This window comes from Arvicola amphibius, chromosome 14 (assembly GCF_903992535.2).
Source record: "Arvicola amphibius chromosome 14, mArvAmp1.2, whole genome shotgun sequence".
NCBI classification, from domain to species: Eukaryota; Metazoa; Chordata; class Mammalia; order Rodentia; family Cricetidae; genus Arvicola; species Arvicola amphibius.
Window position 1 is genome coordinate 54213761 of NC_052060.1, and position 24878 is coordinate 54238638.

At 40.7% G+C, this 24878-nt stretch overlaps 1 protein-coding gene across 13 annotated transcripts in view; it reads right to left on the reverse strand.

Moving 5' to 3' along the window:
• The window catches only part of Adgrl2 (adhesion G protein-coupled receptor L2), a 259124-nt gene that overhangs the window by 71826 nt on the left and 162420 nt on the right, over positions 1-24878 (reverse strand). For all 13 annotated transcript variants that reach the window (XM_038311606.1, XM_038311612.1, XM_038311609.1 and 10 more), the window contains one exon: positions 4991-5204. In XM_038311606.1, the coding sequence (XP_038167534.1) occupies positions 4991-5204 (214 nt within the window). The remainder of the gene's footprint in view (positions 1-4990; positions 5205-24878) is intronic.

Below are 24878 nucleotides of genomic sequence, written 5' to 3' on the forward strand. Positions count from 1 at the left end.
TTTTCCTATGGTTCTTTCAAACTACACCAGTCAAATATGACAGACTTCCTTACAATTTACATCATGACATACAACAAATAGGGTCCTTACACGTTTCCACTATGAAAATGTTTTTGAAATCATCTCAATCTTGTCTTCCCTTTTCAGCACAGTGTTTATGTTCAAATTGTCATCCTGCTGATTAAATAATTATAAGCCACAAGTACACTACAGTTTTAAAAATGGGGCTTCAGCTACTCTCTTTTGAATTATTCCTTTATTTATGCCAATACCCCCAGATAATCATTTGAAGATCTGATAATAGTGGTAGACAGTTCAACATCATCCATTCCCAAAATTTAAATCTTTTCCATTTCTGAATCTGTAGGTATTGTAGCAACAAGAAATGGAGTCCTCTTGCACTTAGAATTTATGGAAATAACTTCACATTTTATCGTGTAAGCTTTTTACATCTGTAATAACATTCATCTGTACAAGAACAATAAGTTTGACACATGTAGTGGCTATTTGCTGGGCACTAAGTGTGTATGCGTGTACCTGTCTGGCAAGCAAGGAACAGCAGCATTTTCCAACCCCCTAAGTCAGACCTGCCAGACAATCTTTGCATTAACTTCCAAATGCCTTTGGCTGTCTTATCAGTTTAGTGAAAACAGGTACTCATCCATAACAAGTTCTTCACTTCCTGTTCCTCCCTTGCCTACTTCCAAAAGTCTCCCGTCTCATGACTATTGCTGAACAAGTGGACCAACAAGAGGAATAGAGTGATGATTAGTTACTAATGTGTCACGGTATATGCAGGGCACAGACGGGTCCCAAGCCTGGAAATAACACATGAAGTGTCCTCCGGGTTTAGGGTCTCTCCGATGAAAGAACCGGAGGCAAAGATGTTTCAGATTATTCTTTTGGGTATAGAAGGCTTGCCTATTACACATGGTAAATTATTGGGGAGCTCAGACAGAAATAAAGAAAAAAAAATTCACTGTTTTACATGTACCTTGGACACAGCCAGCAGGTAACAGTGTTCTCAGTAGACGTATGCTTTGACTCCCGCACTGTCACAAAGGGGGGCCCCACATGGTAGCCCTTCTGGTTGTGGTGCCATGCAGGCAGCACTATGTTGCAATCCAGATGTTCTCTTATGGAAACTCAACTGGGAAAGCCCATTTTAACAAATGAAGTGGATCACTAAACCGTAGTTCTATTTCGAGGCCAGACTTCCAATCTTACATACCTCATCTACGATTTGGACTTTAGACAGAAGTATCTTTATCAAGCACTGTTTACACAATGGGGTAGTGTCTCAGATTCTTTTTGTTTGTTTGTTTGTTTGTTTGTTTTTCGAGACAGGGTTTCTCTGCGGCTTTGGAGCCTGTCCTGGATCTAGCTCTTGTAGACCAGGCTGGTCTCGAACTCACAGAGATCCGCCTGCCTCTGCCTCCCGAGTGCTGGGATTAAAGGCGTGCGCCACCACCGCCCGGCTAGTGTCTCAGATTCTTAATACTAATTCCTTAAGAACTGACCTTAGACCATTTTGATAGAACTCTTAAAACTTTGGTGATGTTTCCTAGTTTCCCAGAAAGAACTAGCAAGCTACTATCCACAGTTATAAATCTACCTATAATGGCTCCACCCTCTTAAGAATACATACTCACATGGCGTGGACAGTCAAGGAGTAGTGTATGTGTTTCTTTCCTTCATCCCTCATATCCTTTCCATGTTCACACATCACGTTTCCACTGTGTCTGCACTGACCACCCCTACACAGAAAGCCTGGTATTCTCCTGGGTGATCTGCTAATCAATTTAGAAATCTCATTATGATATTGTGTCCCAGAGGAAGGGAAGCAGGAGGGAGCAGGAAAAGCAATGACTGTAAAGATCAAGGGTTTTTCTTCCACAGAATTTATAAGTAATAATGATGCTAAATTATGTGACCCTTAGGTGTCAATTTAGTATACTTACTCCTCGTACATCATGGAAACCTCTGGACAAAGCAATGCTGGAATTGAGGTATAGTTGAACTAGTTGGCCATATTGACAACACACGACTGTGTGCAAATACACATGGCAGTGTGTTCACTGAGCTGCTTGGGTTCCAAAATTTTAAAAACACAACGCCAAGAGTTAGGTGCCTTGTGTCTAATGAAGGCTTGCCTTGGTCTGGGATGCTCAGTTTAGGATTTTCTTCAACCTCACCATGGTGCAACATTATACATGGTTGGAGAAACTCAAATTTTGATCTTTTCCTGGGCTAGAGTTATGCAGCTCCTCCCTCACAGTGATCAGCAGCAGACCCCAGCTCCTCTCTAACTGTGGGTTACAATGGCAAACAGCCTCCATAAAGCATGTTATCTGAGTCAGAAATGTTTAAGCTTAAGATGAATTCATTGGGGTGCATGACTATGCTATGTTCAAGAGCATCTATCTGCTTTCTGTCATTAATCAACTGGGACTTAGTAGGGGAAAGAATTTAAAATGCTCAAATTCATTGAGCCAGACAATCTCAGATTACATTCTAACCAGGTATCCAGGTATTCTCTCACATCTGAGTAAATACCTATTTTATACTCAGCTCTTGCAGACTGAATTACAATCTTTTATATGCAATTGAAGACAACGATATGCACACTTAACACGAACCATGGTGCACGGAACACTCAGTGGCATCCCATTTTATACTGCCTTGAACTTTATTCTTCCCAATTGTGGACAAAAATTATTTATTCAATTATAGATTGCAAGGAAATTATATTGCTACCTTTCACTTATCCTCAGAACCATCTTGAGTAATTGTAGGGCCCGGGTCTACCGTTGTTCCTGGGGTTCATCTTGAGGACAGTTTCTGGTCAGCTAACTAAGCATCCTATTCGTTCCTGTGCTCCCTCTGCCCCGCCTGGTGATTAGCTGTAGGGCATTGTTGACTCCATCGTTGGTGTGGTAATTTCCCACCTGCCTGGGTGGAAATCCTTGCGCAGCAGCGAGGTATATAAGGATTTCCCCAAAGTTAAATAAACGGCATTCGGCTGATCTTCTTTCGAATGACCCAGGTCTCTTTGTGTGTTCTTTCAATCTCCAGGCCCTTGCCTGACTCGCATACGGTACAGTGGCACGTGAACTGTACGGGGGGAGGGGGGGACGGGACACAGAATTGGGTGTTTCAAGTAATGCATGAAGTTATGAAGGAGGAGGATTTGCTTGAATTACAGAGAGCACCTTCATTGGACTATGTTTTCCCTATCTACTTATTTTTTGAAGAGAACAGATACCCTCATTGAGAAATACACCATGCATCTCATTTTCAGCCTATCTGATAGATGAACAGCACCGTTCCAAGCCACTAACCTTTCCTGCGGTTATGGCTAGGCAAAGGGAAGTTGTTCACACAGACATTGGAGGTCATTTGGCCATTTGGAAGGATTTCATCTCCAATCCCATGGGGACACACGGGATCCGACTTAGCTAGATGCTTCTGAATTTGCATCTGTGTCCTTTTTCTGTTATTGCTTTTAAGGACCAAGAACACAGAACAAAAGCCAGCGACATGCCGGAAACATTTATAAATGACGTCACTGAGAAGGTGGTTTCCATCCTAAATGTGCAAAGAATTCTTAAAACAGAACAAGAAGCCCGAGTTGTTGGGGGGGGGGGGTGTCTAAGAACTAATAGATTCTAGCTCAAGGAACATGCACAGAAAGCAGTGAGCACATGGGAGCAAGTTCCACATTATGCATCATTAAGGAACTACAAACCGAAACAAGGAGATGCTTATAAAACAGCTCACGTTCAAACAGTCAACACTAAAAGCCAGGGACAGTGTGGGGCAACAATCCCACCCGTTCCTTGATCGTAGGGGAAAAAAATGGGAAAGCAACCACTTCGGAAGACAGCCTGGAGAGATTTCCCTACCACCTCCTTCACTCCCCCACACCTTTAGAAATGTGGTTGAGGAAAGATTGGCATGGGACAGAATTTCTCCATGAGGTCCAGAATGGCCTAGAACTCATAGTTCTCCTGCCTCAGCCTGCTAAGATCCAGGATTTATAGGTAGGTTATAGAAAACCTAATGGAGCAATAATAATTTTGCATAGATTTTTGTTATTTATCCCAGTAGTTTCACTCCTGGGCCTTTACCAACAGAAGCTGAAAACACAAGTCCATACCAAAATCTACACACAAACACACACAGAGAAGGATGGGTTCCCATGGAAACACTACACTTCCCATTCAATTTCAATGTTGAGTCTAAATCTCTGTGAAAACTCATTTAAAACAAAATAATGGTAAGGAACAATTACTGTCAAGCTCCACAGTGTGTGTGTGTGTGTGTGTGTGTGTGTGTGTGTGTGTCCCTGTCCGTCCACATCCTTTATGATTACAGAAAATACTTCTATTTGTCGAAGTCCTGAGAAACCGGCTTACTTTTGAAATCTCCTTTTATGGTATATGAAATAAAGGTAAGTGTTCTAGATTCCTATATATCCTGTCATTTATATTAAGACGATATAATGCTGCGGAAAACATAATATAATCCAGATTTAACATTAGTGACTAAAATTCTAACAGTTTAATTTACAAGTTTAGCTGTAGGCAGCACCTGGGTCACTCTGGAAAGACTAACTTGAACTATTGCCCACAGGACACATATCTACCACTGTTGGCTACAGGACACGTGAGCACACGAATCTACCACTGTTTACTACAGGACACATGTACACACGAATCTACCACTGTTTACTACAGGACACATGTACACACGCATCTAACACTGCTGGCTACAGGACATGTGTATACACGGATCTACCACTGTTGGCTACAGGACTTGTGTACACATGGATGTATCACTGTTGGCTATAAGACACATGTACACACGGATTGACCACTGTTGGCTACAGGATATGTGTACACAAGTGTCCACCACTGCTGGCTACAGGACATGTGTACACTCGTGTCTACCACTGCTGGCTACAAGACATGTGTACACACGGATCTACCTTTGAGTCATGATTTTGAAGGCGTCGGGGAGGTAGCAGTCTGTGTTCTCCATCTGAAAGGGGTCCGCATCGCAGATCTTATCGTCCGTCCGACCATAGTTTGCGCTCTCAATCATGATGACATCACTGCCGGGACATCGCAGGTCTATAGAGTAGCCTTCGCAGGACAGTTCTCGTCTAACTAACCCGAAGGGTAAGGCGGCCCTGCTGAAACCTACAAGTAAAGAAGACAAAAAACAGAAACTCAAGTCTTAAACAGATGATTTCAATATGGAATTTTCAAGAGACATGATTCATTAGAGTCAAGAGATGTCAGGGATCCATATATTTATTCTTAATTAATTAATTTATTCTTAATTCTCATTCTAAAGGTTACTATGAAGTACTTTTATGCATCTTTATATCGACTCTTCTTATCAGACACCTTAAATCTACCATTAAAAAAACCATTTTGTATATAATTTAGTATAAACACAACTAAATATCGTTTGTCTGGCAAGTTCATATAAAAATGACAAATTTAATTGACTTCATGAACACTTTTATAAATATCTAAACATCAAATCAAGGAAGAGTCGTCACGTGTGTAAAAAACTAACACTCTGCCACACACCATCTTTACCATTCCTTTTAATGTACACGTATTAATTATTGTCAGTATCATTACCATAAAACTGCTTTATATTAGAAATTCTTCCTAAAATATCCATGATAGTTATGAAAATAATAAATACTAGGGCACACAACATTTTAAATGCATAGACACTGTTGTGAAAAGTGACATCACTGTCAGGAGACAGCACTAGCCGACTCATTTCAATAAAGACCTGTCGGGAGCAGTGAGACCCCAGATCCTGAATTTCTTGTAATCCCTGATCTGAGTGCCTACAGCTGCCCTGAGCACGAGACCTTCAGGAGTTCCTGACGGCAGGAGAGTGGTTTCTGGTGGGTTTGGCTGGGGCGTGGCTATCTCTATATAATCTGCCCCTGAACACAATAAAGGGGGCATTTTAGGGAAATTCAAGGATGACCTGTGTCGCTGTCTCTCTGTCTGTGTGTGTCTCTGTGTATTTTAACCTCCTGCCCCTTGCCTGAAGCTCGGTAACTGGGTTTAAGCGCACAGAGCGCAGACACGGGGGCGCGGTGCGCGGCAAAGACCAACAAAGAGGAAGGTTCTTCAAGCTACACAATCCAGAAAATTAATGGACTACCATTGCATTAGCTTTTCTACCCATAAGACACAAGAAAGTGCTTAAGTGCTCTCTGAATTACACATGATCCAACAGGTCCATGTGCCAGAAAGGATTTCTGAATGAAAGTCTAAAATTTCAAGTTTTTTTGAAAAAATTTTTATTATGAAAGCATGCATCTGCTGGGCACATGAGTGGAGGCCAGAGCACAACTTCCGTAGCTGTCTCGCCTGCCACCTTGCGTGGGCTCTAGAGTTTAACTCAGGTCATTAGGCTTGTATGGCAAACATCTGAGCCACCTGTCCAGGCTAATCCAAACCAAAATCCCAAACCAGAGATCCCTTGAATTAGCACTAAGCACAGGCAGATGGTAAGAAGCAGAGAAAGTAATGGGTGAAGACATATGATCGAGAGACGAGGGGCACTAGCCACACTATTATGGTGAGCTACCAGAGCAGGAGTCACCATAGCAACAACCTCTGATGACGCCTGAAGCCACATTTCCATCTTCCTGTTTATCACCATCTACGAAATTCCTTTTTTTAATGTTTCATGTTTGTTTGTTGTTTTGGAGACAGGGCCTTACTCTGTAGCTAACTTGCTGTGCAGATGAGGTTAGATCACGGGCTTCTGCTTCCAAACTTGAGAGGTGGGGTTAAAGGTGTGAACCATGCTTAGCCTTCTTTAGTATCTTATCTCCACTGTGTTAATGACTCTATCATGTGGCTCACTTCCTAGAGTCAATTATAAGAAAAATTCTGAAAAAAAGAGGGAAAAAGCTCCTTCAAGATATACACTTCAGCACAGAGTGTTGAGTGTTTCTGGGTCAGCACACAATGTTAACCCCTTCTCTCTGTGTGTTGCATAATGGCTTTACTAATTCAAACCCTTCTAGGAGGTGCCTCACCCTACAAAAGGGTTTTATAACTTGATTAGCACAAAAGCATACGTACGGACTCCAGAGGGGAGAAAATAATTATATAACCTAGAACATAAACATTTCAGGAGTTGTGGCAATTCCCAAACCTGGGAAGGTCCTCCTAAGGTCCAAAACAACATGAGAACAGTGGACACAAGGATGTGTGTGCAATTGGCAAGGATGGAGCATGCACACACAGCTTGGTGCGTCAGGACATGATGGTTACCTGGACAAACGTATAAAAGGTATTTCCTTCCCTTATAGGGTCAGCTACATATGACACCTTTTCTGATCCTATATTAAAAAGCAATTTAACTCATACTGATACATTTGTCTTATTTAAAATCATTTGTATGGCTTCACAAGCTCTTATTTATTTCTGTGGAAAGCAATGTGCAAATTCAAAGAAGTAGCATCAATAAAATTTTAGAGTGCAACCTACATTAAAGGCAGAGGTGATTTGCAATTATAATTCCATAATAAAACAGAATAAATTATATTATTAGAAAATCTTAGGAATATTAGAACACGCTATTAAAAGACTGGCTTGGAGCATAGTTCACACATGGTACTATTTTGTCAAAAAAAAAAAAAAAAAAAAGCCCAGAATTGATTACAGCGTTCTGTGATTTCGAGGCTGTGCCCTTTAATGTTGGTTTTTGTCAGTGTGCAGGATTCTAAGTGGATTTTCTTCTGCCTGTGAAAGGTACTCGAGCAGTGAGGTAGCTCGGTGTCTTGGCTGCTTTGTCAACACAGGAAATTTTACAGTCTACATCACAGTCCCCCAAACTGATCCCATAAAGGAAGAATGATTAGCATTCTTTACTAATGTAGGGATGTCTAGTATGGAACCCACAGGAGGAAGGAGATCAGGGTTCTTGTATTTCCACTGTAAAGAATGTAAGAGTTCACCGCAACAAACACTGTTTACCTGAAGCTACGCTCTCTATTGTTTCAGATCATAAGTCATCTCCTTGCCAAATTCTGACTAACTGCTTTCTTTGAACTTTGTCTTTACAAACGTGCTTGCTGGTCACGCGTGACGTTCATCTTTAACACACTCTGCCTGCTAGGCGCTGATGAGGTTCTTAGCCACAGTTCCACTACCTTGTACGTGCACAGCTTCAGGGAATGGTGCAGAATGGTAATGAGAGTGGTTCTGGTGGGACTGTACTACACAGACGAACACAAAGCAGACAACGGTTAAACATCCATATGAAAAGAACAGACACTGAATTGTGTGTGTGTGTGTGAGATCTCGAAAACCTGAGCCAATAAAATCCTGCATTTTTCTAAGTTCTCACCTCCTTTCCTGAACAAATAAAATCAGTGAAAAATTATGCAAGATTTTCCCAGGTTATGAGTCTGAACAGTATCCTTCTAAACACATGCTTGATGTTTCAACATTGTTTCCCAGTGACCCACAATTGAAAATGCATTCGCTCTACTTCTCTGAGGTATGGACACTGGGCACGGATGCAGCGTGGTGGGAAAATGTAGATCATAAGGTACTGTCAAGAAAATTCTCAAAAGTGTCTTATTAACTAGACAGGGTTCCCTTGTCGCAGGAGAGCATCTCTCTGGATGGGGTATTTTAACCAAAGACTTATGGGGACGGAGAAAACACACAGATGTCAATTATGGAAAACCTTTATAAACTTTTTTGTTTGTTTTTCAAGACAGGGTTTCTCTGTAGCTTTGGAGCCTGTCCTGGAACTAGCTCTTGTAGACCAGGCTGGCCTCGAACTCACAGAGATCCGCCTGCCTCTGCCTCCTGAGAGTTGGGATTAAAGGTGTGCACTTCCACCACCCGGTTTATAATCATTTTTAATAAATATGTGGTGTGTGCTTTCTTCAGTCACCTCGCATTGCTTACATGAAATCTTGAGTGAACGCAGACCTCTGGCACCTGCCATGTAAGGTCACAGGAAGTCAGAACATCTTCAGTAAAGCCCAGGGTTTTCACTAAAGAAACCCAATGAATGACAAAAACATATTCCCGGGGAAAAGAAAAAGTTACCCCTTTTTGTTCCTGACTTACAGACAAAATCATGGGTGTGGCTTCCATTTCTTAATGCAACTTCTTCCTTTACATGAAATCCTTTTTATTCACAAGTGGCCATTCTAGAATAGATATATTTGAGCACTGACTGTGACCGTGCCAGAGAGTCACCTGGTAAGATCTTCTGGGAGGGCACAGCTTTCAGCTCTGCTCCATGCCCTCAGAGTTAGGATCCTGGAGCGCAGGTGACTGAAATGTGTGTATTTGTCGAGGAGAACACTAATTTACTTACAACAGTGACAGAGCAAAGATGTGTGCCAAGACTGTCTCTGCGGTCGCTTAAAAATAATTTTCTCTACTGAGACCGTGCATTTGTTAACTCTCTGTCATCATAATTCCTCTTAATTCTCTAATATGGTTTCATTCTAATCTTTGAACGTATTCATAATAGCTGCTTTGAAATGTTTACCAGCTAAATCTATCATCTGGGCCTCTATCTAAGGCGGACTCTACTAGACGGGTTTTCTCCTGGGTATGGGTCAACTAGATTGTTTGCAGATCTCACAGAATTGTTGTTGAAAATGGTGCATTTTAGACAATATCCTGTTGGCAGCTTTGAATTTAGCTTTCAGTCCCCCAAGCTGCTGCCACCGCTGTACTTTCTTCTGGGCCCTGCACAGATCAATAGCTCTGACTCTTCCCTAGTGTGCATTTTCCTTGTCCCTCCCCATCGCTCCAGTTTCTCAGCCTGGATTCCTAGGGATCACCCATCTCTGTATACAGCTCTATGGCCAACCAATGGCTGAACACAAATGTTGCACTGAAGCTAGGAGCCTTTGGGAATGTCTCCACATTTTGCGGTCTAAGGGGACTTCTGAAGTCAGCCTTGGAGATTCTTTCCTGCCAAGTCTTCTCTCTCTCTCCCTCTCTCACTCCCCCCCCTATCTCTCCCTCCCTCTCTCTCCTCTCTCTCTTTTCTCTCCTGTCTTGTTGCTCTTCCTAGCTAGTCAAGCATGCATGGAAAAGATTCAGCTCCTATTGTTTCCAGCATTTGCCGACTGGACCTTTGAGAATGTGTGCCTGCACTGTCTTCTCAACTGAAACCACAGTCAGATGGAGCTAGGGAGCCAGGAGGCACTCCCGCCGGTACTTTTACTGATAACAGTACTGGGCTGTAGTTTCTGTCCTCAACTCCAAATCCAGTCAAATCTACCTGGCCACAACATAATAGGAACAGTGTTGTCCTGCAAAAAATGATACCATGATGCAGAAAGGGGAGATGGGGTAAGTGGAGGTTTCATGCCAGAGGGCTGTGGTTCCTACTGTTTCTGGCAGAAGTTCAGCAAATTTTCACAAAGAAACACTCACCATTGGCTGTCTGGCTTTAGTTTTCTTCTGCAGCCCGAAATGGTCATTGCTGGGAATTTTATCTCAGCACTGTCAGAAACCCCGCTGAAGATATTTCACATGTTTAGCAGCTAATGATCCTTCAAAAACCCTATTGATGGGAGCTATTAAGGTCACTGTTTTACAGGGGAATAAACAGAGGCTAAGTGAGATTTAAGTTTCCCATAGTTCCACATGCTGGAAGGATGATCTGACAGGTTGCTTTCCTGACTCTCCACACAGTGACACCCATCAGCAGTAGGTCTTGCTAGGTAGGGCAGAGTTATGGTGTCAGTCTTGGGGGAGAATAAGAGGAAAAAAAATGTGTGATGGTCAAGTAGCCCGTTAAATGATCACATGACCAACATCAAGAAATCCCTAAATTAAAGCCTTGTAACCACGTTTACTGCATTTATTCTTAGTTGTACTTGCAATCTATTTTTTTACTTCAATGCCCCCCCAAAGCATTCCAACCAGCAGAATGTAATCCAATCCATCTTGCAATGCTGACAATTGAAGAAAGAACTAGTGGGAGGCTTCTGTGAGGGGGAAAAAAAAATCAATACTGCATCTTGGTGCTGCGCAAATGTGGATACTGCCAAAGTGTGGTGCTTAGAGCGAAATGAACTGCTTGCTCTGTTTCTCCTCTCTGAACAAATGATTCTGCAAAGACAGTTTCTTCCCCCCAAGCTATAAAATGTCAAGCAATAACTCTCCCTGCTTTAGGCTAGTGATCGGAGTAAATACCTCTGGGCAACAGGTGCAGGTACTTGGGTCTGAAATCATTTGCATTTAGGAGGGAGTAACAGTAAGAGGTGCACTGCTAAGACGGGAACCCTCAAGGCCAGAAGTGCAATGCCACCACTGGTTGTCACAGCCTCCATAAGCATCTTTGCAAGACAGTACGGTGCTTTGTCAATAAAACAGTGCGTTGTTGGGCTTGAAGCAGGTGATAGATAGCAAGCACTTTGCCATTCTACCTTGTCTCCATGCAGTCCTGTACACAATACTGTAGGAATCATGTCTAAGAAAGGGCTCTTATTAACTAGAATGTAAAAACCTCTCCTCTGCTACTGCTATTCTTAATTACCCTGAACTAACCCCTCTCGTGGATGGTACTGCTCGAGCTGTCTTTGGGTCCTAGTGAGAACAGTGGCTTTTGATTATCAGGGACCTCCGTGGAACTGGGGCTCTGACTGCAAGCTGCAATGAGACATTAACGCAGGCTACCATTTATTATCATTGCCGGCCTATGAAATCTCTGAATTACATCCATTTGTATATGCTCATGAGGACTCTTCCTGCAATGAAAGAGTGCTAAGAACAAGTCACAAAGAGAAATTAGCTCACTAATCGTTCAACAGTGTACATATACCTCTGCATGTCCGTGGTGTCAATGAAACACAATTTTTAAAATCTCAAGTGCATGATAAAACTTTTTACGTGTAAAGGCAAGATGCTAGAGATGTGAGTTCATGTAGGTTTGTAGGAGCTCAAAGCTGTTTCAGCTTCTTGGCTACTCACATGTTTAAAATAGCTTCATTAAGGCTGATGAAATGGTTCATTGATTAAAAAGCACTTGCTGAGAAGCCTGAAGACCTGAGTTCAAACTCTGAGACTCACTTGTCAGAAAGAAAACTGACACACAAAAATTACCCTCTACTTCGGAAAGTCATACCTCCCAGGCATGCATGACATATGTCCGCCCTCCCCAGATATAAATACATATGCATTTAAAAAAGGAGTATCTATCAAACTAAGACATCAATGTTTCTGTAGTCATTGATCATTGATATACAATTCCTTTGAGGTGTATGTGGTGACATACATGTGGAGAGCACAGAAACTTTCACCTATGGCCTTGTCTTCACACTAACAATAAGGAGAACAAAAATATACAGCTCCCATTGCCCAACAGAACAACACTGGAATACAACAATACAACGCAGGAATCTGCATGTATAGAAAGACTGTGTGGAACCTCACACACAAAGGAAGACTTCTTGCAAAAGAAAACATTCTTTCCACCTAAGATAATGTGACTACACAACTCAACACGAGGCGTGACAGGCTATAGCTCCTTAGTTCTTTTGTTTCAAGACAGGGTTTCTCTATGTAGCCCTGGATGTCCTAAAACTCAAAGACCAGGCTGGCCTCGAACTCACAAAGATCTGCCTGCCTCTGCCTCCTAAACACTAGGATTAAAGGTATGTGCTGGTTACCATACCCAACACTAGTTTCTTAAAGCTTATTACATTTATTTAATTGTGTGAATGTGTGTGAGTGTGCATGTGCGTGTGCGTGTGTGTGTGTGTGTGTATGAGAGAGAGAGCCGGTAATATGCCAGAAGACAACCTGTGGAAGCCAGTTCTTTTCTTCTACCATGTGTACCTCAGGGGTGGAACACTGGTCATCAGGCTTGGCAGCAAGTACCTTTACCCACTGAGTCATCTGCCCATGACTTTTTGAGTCATTTGGGTTTAGAATCAGTTGCTCATTTAGATTTTAAAAAATTAGTTGGATATTTAAAAATAATAAAGCAATTCAAATAAGCTTATATTTTAAAGTTTTGATAGTAACTTAATTTAAATCCACAAAAATGTTATAATTACATTCAGAAATATATTTTTAAAACCTTAAAATAAGCCAGTGGTGGTGGCACACACCTTTAATCCTAACACTTGGGGAGCAGAGGCAGGAGGATCTCTGTGAGGGCAGCCTGGTCTATAGAGTACATTCCAGGACAGTGAGGGCTACACAGAGAAACCCTGTCTCGAAAACAAAAGCAAAACTTAAAATGAACAAATGTCTAATGAAAAATTGGAAATTCTAATTACATAAACTACACAGGGCAAAGCCCCTGATATTTGTGCAGTATCACTAATCCTGGTGACCCTCTGGATATTCCAAGGTCAAATAGTCAGAAACCCACCAGCTGTCAGGTTAAACAGAAAAGAAAAATCTTCTCAATGTCTGAGAATTCATTGTGAGTCCTTCAAAACATCTGGGATTAAAGTACTTATTGGGAAGAAAGTGATCCCTTCCCAATTATCCACTACTGAGTAATAATTCACAAGTGTCATTAAGGTACAGCAGTTTACGTTATAAAACATGACAGGTTCAATCCTGAACTTTAAAGGAAAAACTCCCAGTAAGGATGTCTACAAAAATAACATAAGCCACAGGAAGAGGTGTTTTTAAGAGTCTCAGCATGAAACCACAACTTCTCCAAAGTTCACAAAGACAGACTTTCTTAATTCCAGTATGCTTCAGAAACGTTGCCAAGGGATTTCATATTTCATATCAAGGCTCCGTATTAAGGCTTTCAGTGTTAAGGAGTGGCCAATAGCCTGTAGTTTGGTTGGTAGATTCCTTTCTAAGCACATAGGAAGCTCTGAGTCCAACACCCCAGAACCTCAGAATTTAGGTCTTATGGTGTATGCCCAGCAATGGAAGAGCAGGAGAATCACAAGTTCAAAGCCATGCTCAGATGTACATTCAATTTGAGGTCAGGCCAGGCTACCTAAAACCCTGTCTCAAAAACAAAGGAAAAAGAATTCAAACAAACATAAACCAGCCCAAGGCTTCCCTGACAACAAGAAAAGAAAGTCTGACCTCAGGCTTGGATATTCACGCTGCACCTACTGTGCCCTGGTGCTCTTAGACCACAGGAACACACTGAATCAGCATGATTATGGACCTGTGGCTGGGTAACTGACATGGAGGGAGGTGTCTCCTTGGGGAAGAGGGTGTTTGTTCATCTACTCATTCTCTGAAAACTAAGCCTACTCAGGAGTTCAAAGTCAGTCGGCCCTTGTGGTCATTATACAAAGGCAAAACAAAGTGCAGTGGCCCACTTGTTTCTTCTCAAGGAAATAATAGATTCTTCACAATATTTCTGTTTCCAGCTAGCTAAAAGCTACTAAAGAGTTAGCTTCGGTAAGGAAATCTTCATAGGCTGCTCTCTTTGCACAGCTAAATGAAGGTTCTCAAGAGCATCGGTATAATTCATGCACTGTCAACAAAGAAACTAGAAAATAATTACAGAACAAGTAATGAAAAACAATTTATTATCTCAGGTAGGGACTGCCACCTCTCACCAATGAATAGAACAGATTTCACAATTCTCTTTTCTACTTCTTTGTTATCAGAATCCCATTAATTCTCCCGCCCAGACCTGGAGAACTGTTTGTTCTTAAAAGCAATGAAATAAGAAGCAAGAATAAAGAAATGTGAAATTTATTCATGCATCCAATATGGCACCCCCAGCCAAGCAGACTAAAGAAGACTCCTTTCCTGTCCTGTAACTTCATTAGAGTCCATTTCAACTATAATTCCAGCAGGTCTCAAAGATCAAAGGGAATACAGATTTGGACTCTATCCTCCTGTTATATTTAAAAATAAACAATTTTTTTCTAAAGTGCAAGAAAAAAAGGCAGAAAGCTACTAATCACAATCTCATTTTTCTTTTTCTTTCTTTTTTTTTTTTTTTTTAAAAAGTGGATTTAAAATGATTCTCAATGGGGACAACACTATGTTCCAATGTAGAACTTTTACATCAGTAAAATTTTACTAGGCAACAATAAGCCCTGAAGGTTGAAGCAGTTCCACCTTGGTCAGAGAAGGCATCTATAAGGGAGCCCATTAGTGTGGGTTCCAGAATCTTCGTTAGCAACTCCGAAACTACAGTGAAACCACCCACTCTTTTCTCTGCACCCTGAAAGGGGGAATTCAAAGGAGCCTGCAGTCAACTGCTGCTGACTCAAACAAGCCTCAGGAGGGAGGGCTCGAGGGGCCAGACAGGTTCCTCAGGAAATTAATCCAGCTGGAACCCTGCCTTTTTAGCTACCCATTCCAATCACTTGATACTGGAAGAAAAAAAAAAAAAACAAAACGTGCTGGTCACCAACTTCTTTTTCCATGAAAGGACGGAGCAGTTTAAACTTTTTGTCCTACATACCTTCATTTATTATTAATAGTTTAGCTTTTTTTGTTGTTGTTGGAGACAAGTTCTCATGTATTCTAGGCAGTTATTGAACTTATGAAGAAGCAGTGGCTACAGTGGCTACCCTTGAACTTACCAACCCCCGAGACCTGGAATTCCACGCATGGGTCACCATGAACAACTTAGCTCTAAGTTCCTTTGAAAAAAAGGCATTGTTTTCCCTAAAATCACAAAGGGGTATCTAACTTGAAATTCTCCCTTTAAAAAAGCAAATAAATTAATACCATTGAAAACAACAGAGAAGCTATTTCTGCCAGGGAAAAAGACTTTCTAACAAACAGGATTCTAAGAGGGAGCAGGGAAATGCCTGCTTACATCTGCCCTCGCCCCAAAAAATTAACTTCTAAGACCCAGAAAGTGTTGAAACATTTCCCTTTATGTCTTCAAAACAGTGTTTACATATTGGTTGTTGATGCTACATACATAAAAGCTTACAAGATGAACTACCAAAGTGTAGGTTTCCTTTGGATTGAAAGAGACATTTGTATCTCAACAGATACAAAGATCAAGTAAGTTCCTTAAGGGTGGTAGGAACGAGAGTGGGGGAGCGAACCAAGTCAGTAACATGACAGACACACGCATGCAAGATATACCCTGAGCACTATGCTGCTATGCTGGTACTCTTCTTAACAATGCTTCTCATGAAAAACTGCAAGACGCCCCAACGAGTGAAAAAGAATGCGTCAGTCTCAGTCAAGATGCGATGCAATGATTGGCTGCAGTGAAACTCACTTGCTAATAAAAAACAAGCAAAACAAGCTTATATTTAAAATTTGATCCCATTCTTAAAAAAATATCAAGTAGAAACAAGCATTTCCTTATTGATCGCTCACTTTTTCCTGCTGTGTTTGTGTTCTTGGCACATTCTAATTTCTCTTTAAATTTGTTCTGGAATAAGTTAAATAACCTCATATACAAGTCCCTCTAGAAGCCAATGATGGCACTGCCATTTAAGATAGAATCCCAGTCCATGACAGGGTGCAGGTAACATTTTTTAAATGACAATATAGTGGGGCTTTGACATTCATTCATTTGAGTCTGGGTACTATTTGCCTTTTGATGAATGGATAAAGTTTTAAAAATAAATTCAAATTTTGCAAATCTGCAACACCATGAACTTAATCTGCAATTGTGATGTCATAAAACCTTAGAAGAGCAATATGGAACTCCTCCAGAGTCAAAAGGCAGTCTTTAAGGTGCTGAGCTGCTGAGCTGATCCACCAAGAAACAAGAGGCAGCATGGTGACGGATTTATTGGAGAGGAACTAACATAACACAGGGAGAACCATCTCAGCTTTTTACACCGGCTCTTACACCAGAAGATACTAGAAGTTAATGCTAGTTTCTAGGTACAGAGATTCTAACAGGAAACAGAATACACAGGACAAGACAATCTTGTGCCAGGCAGTGTCTCTATGCCTTGATGAACTAATTGGCACAGCCCCTCCTGAACTTCAAAGGTTTGTTTTCCTTCACAACCTAGAACACTGTTATTTAATTTTATCCTTATAAAGTGGGCAGTGTGAATTAAAAAGGTCCTCAACTATTCAAAAAAAAGTAAAAAGCAGAAAATCCTAAGACTCACAAAACCAATCAACTGTTTTAGGAGTCAGGTGAGTTCACGGAGACAAGCAGTAAAACTGCATAGGTCTGCACCTGGTCCTTTGCACGTGTGCTAAGGCTCTTAGCTTGGCGTTTTGGTGGGACTCCTGAGAGAGAGAGAGAGAGAGAGAGAGAGAGAGAGAGAGAGAGAGAGAGAGAGAGAGAGAGAGAGAGAGAGACTCTTTTGCCTGCTCCTGAGACTTTTTTCCTCCTCTGGGGTTGCCTTGTCCACCAACAATACTCAGGTTTTTGCCTTATCTTGTTGTACCTTGTTTTGACATGTTTGGTTGTTGTCTCTTGGAAACCTACTGTGCCCTGAATGGAAATGGAGGGGGACTGGGTCTGGGGGGAGAGGAGAAATGGGGGAGGGGTCTGAGAGAAGTGGAGGGAGGGTAAACTATAGTTGCAATGTACTGTACGAGAGAAGAATCTCAGTTAAAAAAAGAAAAAGAAAGTAAGAGTTTAGGTGAATCTGACGTGTAATAACAACAGGGAAGTTCTAGAAAAATCACATTTCCCAGATGAAGGCAACATTAAAGCTAAGAACTGCATCAGGGCAGGAGACACTTGTACTCTCCTCTCCAGCATACTCGCTGCCATTTCACGTTGGCACAGAAGAGTTTCTGTAACAACTGATGAAAGAAACAGGCACTGAAAAAAATGGTTTGCATTCTAGTCCAGTCAACCACTAAAGAAGCAAAATGTAATGTGCCCTTACAGATAAACTTCCCATACAATGACCTCCCATGAACAGTGTATTAAATACTGTAGTAAGTTATTCTGAGAATGTTATATAAATGACTTTATCAATAGTCAATTCCACCACTCAGGAGACTGACAGACGAGGATTGCTCAAATTCAAGGCTATCCTGGACTACCCAGCAAGCCAGAGCTATGTATTAAGATTCTATCTTAAAATTCAAGAAAACAAGTACTTTGATGTTGGCCAAGAACTTGTGTTTCACATTTTTAATAACATTTAATACAATCACAATAGTATTTAATAACTTGTTAAAATTATACAAAATTTGAATTTCAGTATTCTATTACAGAATTTTATTCTGCCCGTAAAATGTTTACATATTTATTTTTTGTTATATAAAAACATATAATACCATCACTTATAATTCTGGACACACAAAACCAAAATAAAATATTCATGGACCACTCTTCAAATGCATTAGGAAAAGTATAGGAATGGTCAAGTCTTTTCTCAGTGATACTTGCTATCAATTTGTTTTGATGACCGATAATAATTGATATTTGATAATGAATACAGGTTGGTTAAAAATAATAAAACATGATGAATGAGGTGGAAGTTTCTCACAGAGCTAAAGAAGAAGGGGGTTATTGAAAGAATGACCAGAAGGGTCAGGACATTTTAAGAATGTCTCCCTTCTGATGCACTCATTAACGATCTGTACAGTTGGAACTGGAGGGACTGCTTCTACGATGTGTTTCCTATTTCAGGCCAACAGTAAAAACTTCTGAGCAAAAAGGTATGTGGTTTGGTTTAGAATCTTTACATATTAAAAACACAGCAGTATTTCAGTACCTTCATTTGAAAACCAGGCATGATACTGAATTAATTCATTGTCAATACACAGGGTGATGGTTTAAAATGTAGTTTACCTAAAAGTTTTACCCAAGCTGAAATTCATCATAAATTAAGATCAGCAACTACAAATGTTTACTATTGTAATTCTCATCCGGCGTCCCACACACTTAACACATTTGTTAAGTTACCTATTTATTAAATTCTAGTTACCAATGAGAAACTAACATACGGTGAATCTGCCTTTGAAATTGCAATGAAATCCTATTTATGAAATACAAGCTGCCGCCTTCTCCCAACAGAGGAACAACTATCTCTCGCTGTGGAATGCTTGATATAGACATGGGCTGGGAAAGTCTAAACATTAAACACTGAAACAGAAACACCAGGTCACATCGTTTATAGCAAAGTGTCTACAAGTCATAGTATCTGTTTTATTTAATTTGTTTTCCTTTGGGTGTTTTGTTTCTTTGGTTTCTTTGAGACTGGGTCTCACTGAATAGCCTGGAATGGCCTGCTGTGCTGGCCTTACAGAGATCTGCTTGCCTCTGCCTCCTCAGTGTGGAATTAATGGCACTACCACCACACAATAGATATCCATTTTAAATTAGGTCAAGAAAAGGCACGGCTGGGGATGTGGCGTACTGACCAAATGTTGGCTGAGGTCTGGGCGAGACCCTGGAATTGATCCCCACTAGTGAACACCCGCATCCTCCAAAGCCCAGAAAACAAAGTAAACATAAGTGGCAAATAAAAATAAAATACTATATTTAATGGTCAAGAATAAAAAGAATTTTTTTAAAAAAATCAAATTTGGTTGCATTTTCTCCTATCAAATCCCAAAGATTTGGTTGTTTATTACAATAATTGGGTTCATAATTTAAGTGCTTCACATTGAATCATTTTTAATGTTAGCGATATATCAATCCATTTTTTTGCTGCTTTTATTTCATGAATAGGAATTGAATGCAATTAAGATCACATTTACCCACATTTTCATTATGTTTATGCTATACTTCAGCTATTTATGAGATCATGAACTCATACAATCTTTCTGAAAAGATTCTTACCAAATCCCATTTATGATAATATATTCTAAAAACAATCTAACAATCTGACAGTAATTTGGACAAAAGGAGACAGTGGAAATTTTAATACTACGTAATATCCCACAATAGAAGAGTGATTTAGAGGATACTGATAAAAGGGAATGGTTTCCTCCCTGAAAATACCATAATATTAAATACATGATAAAAAATACTGTGGAGTCTGATTAGTTTGCAGTGGACCTGGTAAACCAAGAGCTAAGGTCATCTGCTACACTGTGAGTCTGAAACTGGCTTGAGTCAAACGAGATTCTGTCAAGAAAACAAAACAAAATTATGATTATATTGGGTGATTTGGAATTGGGCTCCCAGGCCCCTCTCCCCCCGCCCACAACTAGAGATGCCTTCTAGGAGTGTTTGCTGGTCCTCCAGTGAACCTGAGTTCTTGGTATCCATTCTGGGGAGTTTACAACCAACCACTAACTCCAGCTTGAAGAGAACAGACACCCTCTCTTGGCCTCCAAAGATAAACACACACACACACACACACACACACACACACACACACGTGTCATACACACAGACACCCACATATACAAATATAAATGTTAAAATACATTTTTAAAAAGATCTACATATTTATCATGGTATACATATGCATGACAGGAAGAGGAGGTATGGGAACACCTTTCTGGTAAAACAGAAACTAGTTCATAGATGCAAACGGTGCCCAGTCATCCCAGATGGGCATGAAATCTTGCCACCAACCCCTACGGACCAATTAAAGTGAGTGGATAAGCAAAGAAACACAGAGCCCAGGAAGATAAGGGAATACTGCCCCCTTTATGGGAACAACACTTCCTGAGCTGAGACCTGAAGTGAAATTCCATTGCCTTCTTGTGGCTTAGAGCCACCATTTTCTACACAGAAGATACCAGGGTGGAACTGGAGATTCAGATGGCTTCTCCTAAAAGTGGTGTCACGACTGGATCACCCTGCTGTGGAATGCATTTCCCCTGGGTGACCTGTGCCCAGATTTATACCACCAGGAAAGGGACATTGCTTAAGCAAAATGTTTCCTATAGATTTCATGGCATTTTCTTCATTCCCAACTCTCTCAACTCCCAATGGCCTCCTTGTTGTCTGCTCCTGGATACATTTCCACAGTATATCCCACAGTTGGCAATGATCTACTGTGTTAAGGTTTATATTCTGCAAGGTGGTTGAGAAAACGACTTGTCTACAAATTAGCTACAAATATCAAAGAGAGAAGCAAAAAGATTTACATGGTACTAGAATGTTACTGTAGAAAAGCCCCAATTTGCTTATCCCATTAAATTCTTTTCAATGATAAGCGTGCACTATAGAATCCTTATTTTCAAATCCGATTCTCACATCCCTATCTTTACAGCTTCACAGCACTCTTTCCAGGTGCAACTTCCTCCTGCATGCTCCACTTTTTTTGAACCCCCTCTCATCTAGGGTGTAGGAGTTCCCCCCCCCCCCCACTTCTTCCCCAGACAACAAAAAACTGCCAGGAGACTCATCAAAAGAGAAGACAGAACTAAAGTATGTTTTGTACATACACCAATTGCACAAGAGTCCCAAACCACACTACAATGCAAAGTTTTTCCAAGTCATCTGCTACCGAAGAAGAGGGACAGGTCTAAGGACAGAGGTCAATGGTGTCTTTGTAGACGCCTACACAGCAAGTCTTACTGAAAAGACAAATATCCTTAATCCTCTGATGGTCACCATTCCAGAATCATCCACCTTTGGCTGATACGTTCTCTCAGACTCGCTGCTGACATGAAGGCAACTCTCAGTTCTGCAACTGTATGGTGCAAGTTTGTAGGCTAAATTAATATGTAGAAAAGCATCTAATTGACACCACAGGCTGAGACTTTTGCAGGTGTCCTTTTGGGGGCTTTAACAACTAGCTGTTGGGTGCAAATTCATCTTGGGGGTCTCTTGCTTCTCTGCTAGGTTTACTATTGGAAACTCTTAAATCATATCGCTCTTTAAAGTTACTTTGCAGATGGACTGTCTGACACAGCCCACCTGGAGCTCAGCTAAGTTTCCAATGCTTGCTAGCAGAATATCTTGCTTACCAACTTGAGGACGGATCTTCAGTTTTCCCACTTATCAAATGGAAGTAACAAGGCCCCTACATCTCCTCTTTGGTTTTAGAAAAACAATAAATAACTTAGACTTAAGGATTAAAATGTAACAGCTGCAAAGTGCCAAGTGTTCGATTTTACCAGCACACTGGGGGGAAAAAAAGAAGAGGAAGTCCCAATGTGAAGCTTGCAATTCTGCCTTCATTAGTGCAGTTCTTAAAAGGTTTAGATCCCATGTCCAGCTATCCAAGGAAACAGACTAATTGGTAAGTTATACAGCAGATATAAGTGACTATATGTAAATAGTTTGTGTATGATGAAATCATAATTGCAGGCAATTATGATTAAGCTAATCCCTGTTAGCCTGATTTCTTTCCTCGGTCTTCTTAAAGCTACACTGGTAGCCAAGTCAGGAAGACAGCATCTTTCTGAACACAGTCTAGATACACTGCATATTTCCTCAATTCTCATGAGGACCCTGTAACAACTCCAGCCAGGAATAATATCCAAGCTACTTGCTGGACTCTTCATTCCTTCCTTCTTCTGACTAGAATTAAAAAAGCTCCCTAAGGGGTGTGCTCTGTGTTGTCTGTGTTACAGCCAAGCAGTACTGCCTCTTTCCCAAATAGGGTCAAGAGCACATGCCTGGATCCCCAGGACTCAGCCCATGTCCCTCTAAGAAGTGCGAAATAGTCTCCAGCTTCAGGATTTATTTATTTGTCATTCATTCATTCATTTGATTGGGTATTTATTAGCTATGGCAATCATCTAGCATGACAAAAACTCAATACAAGACTCATTTTACAACTCAGAACATGAGGCTAGGAAGTCCTTTACTGAAGCCCAAAGCTGAGAGGGTGGCGCTGATGCTCCTACCACATCAGCTTATCTCCTTGAGTCCTATCAGGAGTGCTTTTCTCTTCCTAAGCCATTTCACCTGCAGACTGCTAATCTCATTTACCAAGCAAATCACTGCGATCCTCACACAAATTAATCAAAATCTTTCCTATGGAGCTGGAGAATTGGCTCGGTGGTTAGCAGAGCATACTGCTCTTGCAGAGGACTGGAGTTTAGTTCTTAGCAATGACATCAGGAGGCTTACTACTGCCAGGCACACCTCAAGTTTCATGCACAGACACACACATACATAATTACAAATACAATCATCCTTGAAAACATATTTCTAGGCACTGAAACTGAATATATTATATGCACATTAAAAAGATGATCACTGCAATGCAACTAAGATTATCTTATAAACTTTTTGTTTCTATTTCCCCTACACAGGAACACCTTAGAATAAGAAGCAATGGGTATTTTCTTTAGAAATCTTACATGAAAACATTTCAAGGTGATCTAACATCCAGTGGACATTTTAAGGATGAAACCATCGTGGCATGCCGTGGTGCTGCCACTGTTCTCAGCATCGGTTGCAGCTGCAGCCCTTCTTGGTTATCCATGTCAGGTATCAGATTACAAGACCTTTACTGGCTTCCAAGGAACAGAACAAAGGGTTCTAAGCCTTTTGTCTATGGCTTGGGTCACCTTGACTGTCCTACTATAAGACACAAAGTCACTTTGCTGAATAAATTAATCATCTTTCTAAAATGCTACCTTATTATTTGGGTTATGTAAGTTTTCCAAAATACTGTATGTGTAAGGAAGTTAAGAACACTCTGCAGTATGCTCTCTGTGACGTGGAAAGATTCCTACATAACAAGCTGTTAGGAATTTTTCTAAGATACAGCAATTTAGGAGAATGAGGAACTCACTCGTTCTGGAGTTGGAAAGAGCTGTGTGTATTTTCCAACAGCTGTTGTCGCTGTACCTACATGCCGGCATCTCAATCTTCTTTGCTCACTGTTTGGCTGAAGTAAAATAACCATACCCTAAGCTGGGCTAGATAGCGTGCAACTGGAACCCATGGCAGACAGAGGCAGGAGAATCAGGAGTTCAAGACCATCCTTAGCTATATAAGGCCTTATATATTTATGAATTTAAAACCACCCTGAGCTATATAAGGCCTTGTATCAAAAACAGAATAAAGATAATGGTAATCACATGAATACTTGCAATATTTTTAAATATTCTTTTAAAAAAATTAATGTATACATTAACTGGTCTGCAAAATATAAGAGAAACAACAATGTCAAAACTCGTTGTCAATAATAGGAAATTGCATACTGTCTTTAATAGAAAACCTTACAATCTTCTCGGATATAACAAGGAATTTTTTTTTTTTGGTTTTTCGAGACAGGGTTTCCCTGTAGTTTCTAGAGCCTGTCCTGGAACTAGCTCTTGTAGACCAGGCTGGCCTCGAACTCAGAGATCAGCCTGCCTCTGCCTCCCGAGTGCTGGGATTAAAGGCGTGATCCACCACCGCCCGGCGTGGAATTTTTTTTTGTATTAGCTATTTTCCTGGTGCCTATCACACTATAGCATGATTTTGTGTTTTCTGATTAGAGATGGATAAGAAAACATACATGAGTAGAGATGGTTTCAATTACGTTCAAAATCCTCTAGCAAAACAATTACTTCATAAATAAACATTAATAAGCCAATGTAACCAATAATGTCCAAACACAATAGCATCAAATCTTAATTTTTCAAAACAATTCCATTATAATCTTTTAGCTCAATTTCCTCTCGAGAACGGCTTTTACTTGCTACTATAAGGATTGCTTTTAGCTAGGCAGTAGTGGCTCATGCCTTTAATCCCAGCACTCAGAGGCAGAGGCAGGGGTATCTCAAAGCCAGCCTGTTCTACAGAGCAAGTTCCAGGACAGTCAGGGCTACACAGAAAAAAAAAAAAAAAAAACAAAAACAAACAAACAAAAAAACAAAGAAAAAGATTGCATTTAAGATATGGGGGAACAAGTGTTTGCTTTATTTATAAAAACACGGTCTCCTGAAACTAGAGCCCCTCCTGATGTGTCATCCTGGATCCTAAGATGAGACCCTGCCCTGTAGATCTTCTAGTATTTCAGCTTGCTATTAGTTGTTCAAACATTTATCAAGAAATAATTATGTTCCAATCAGAGAACAATCTACTAAAACAGAGCT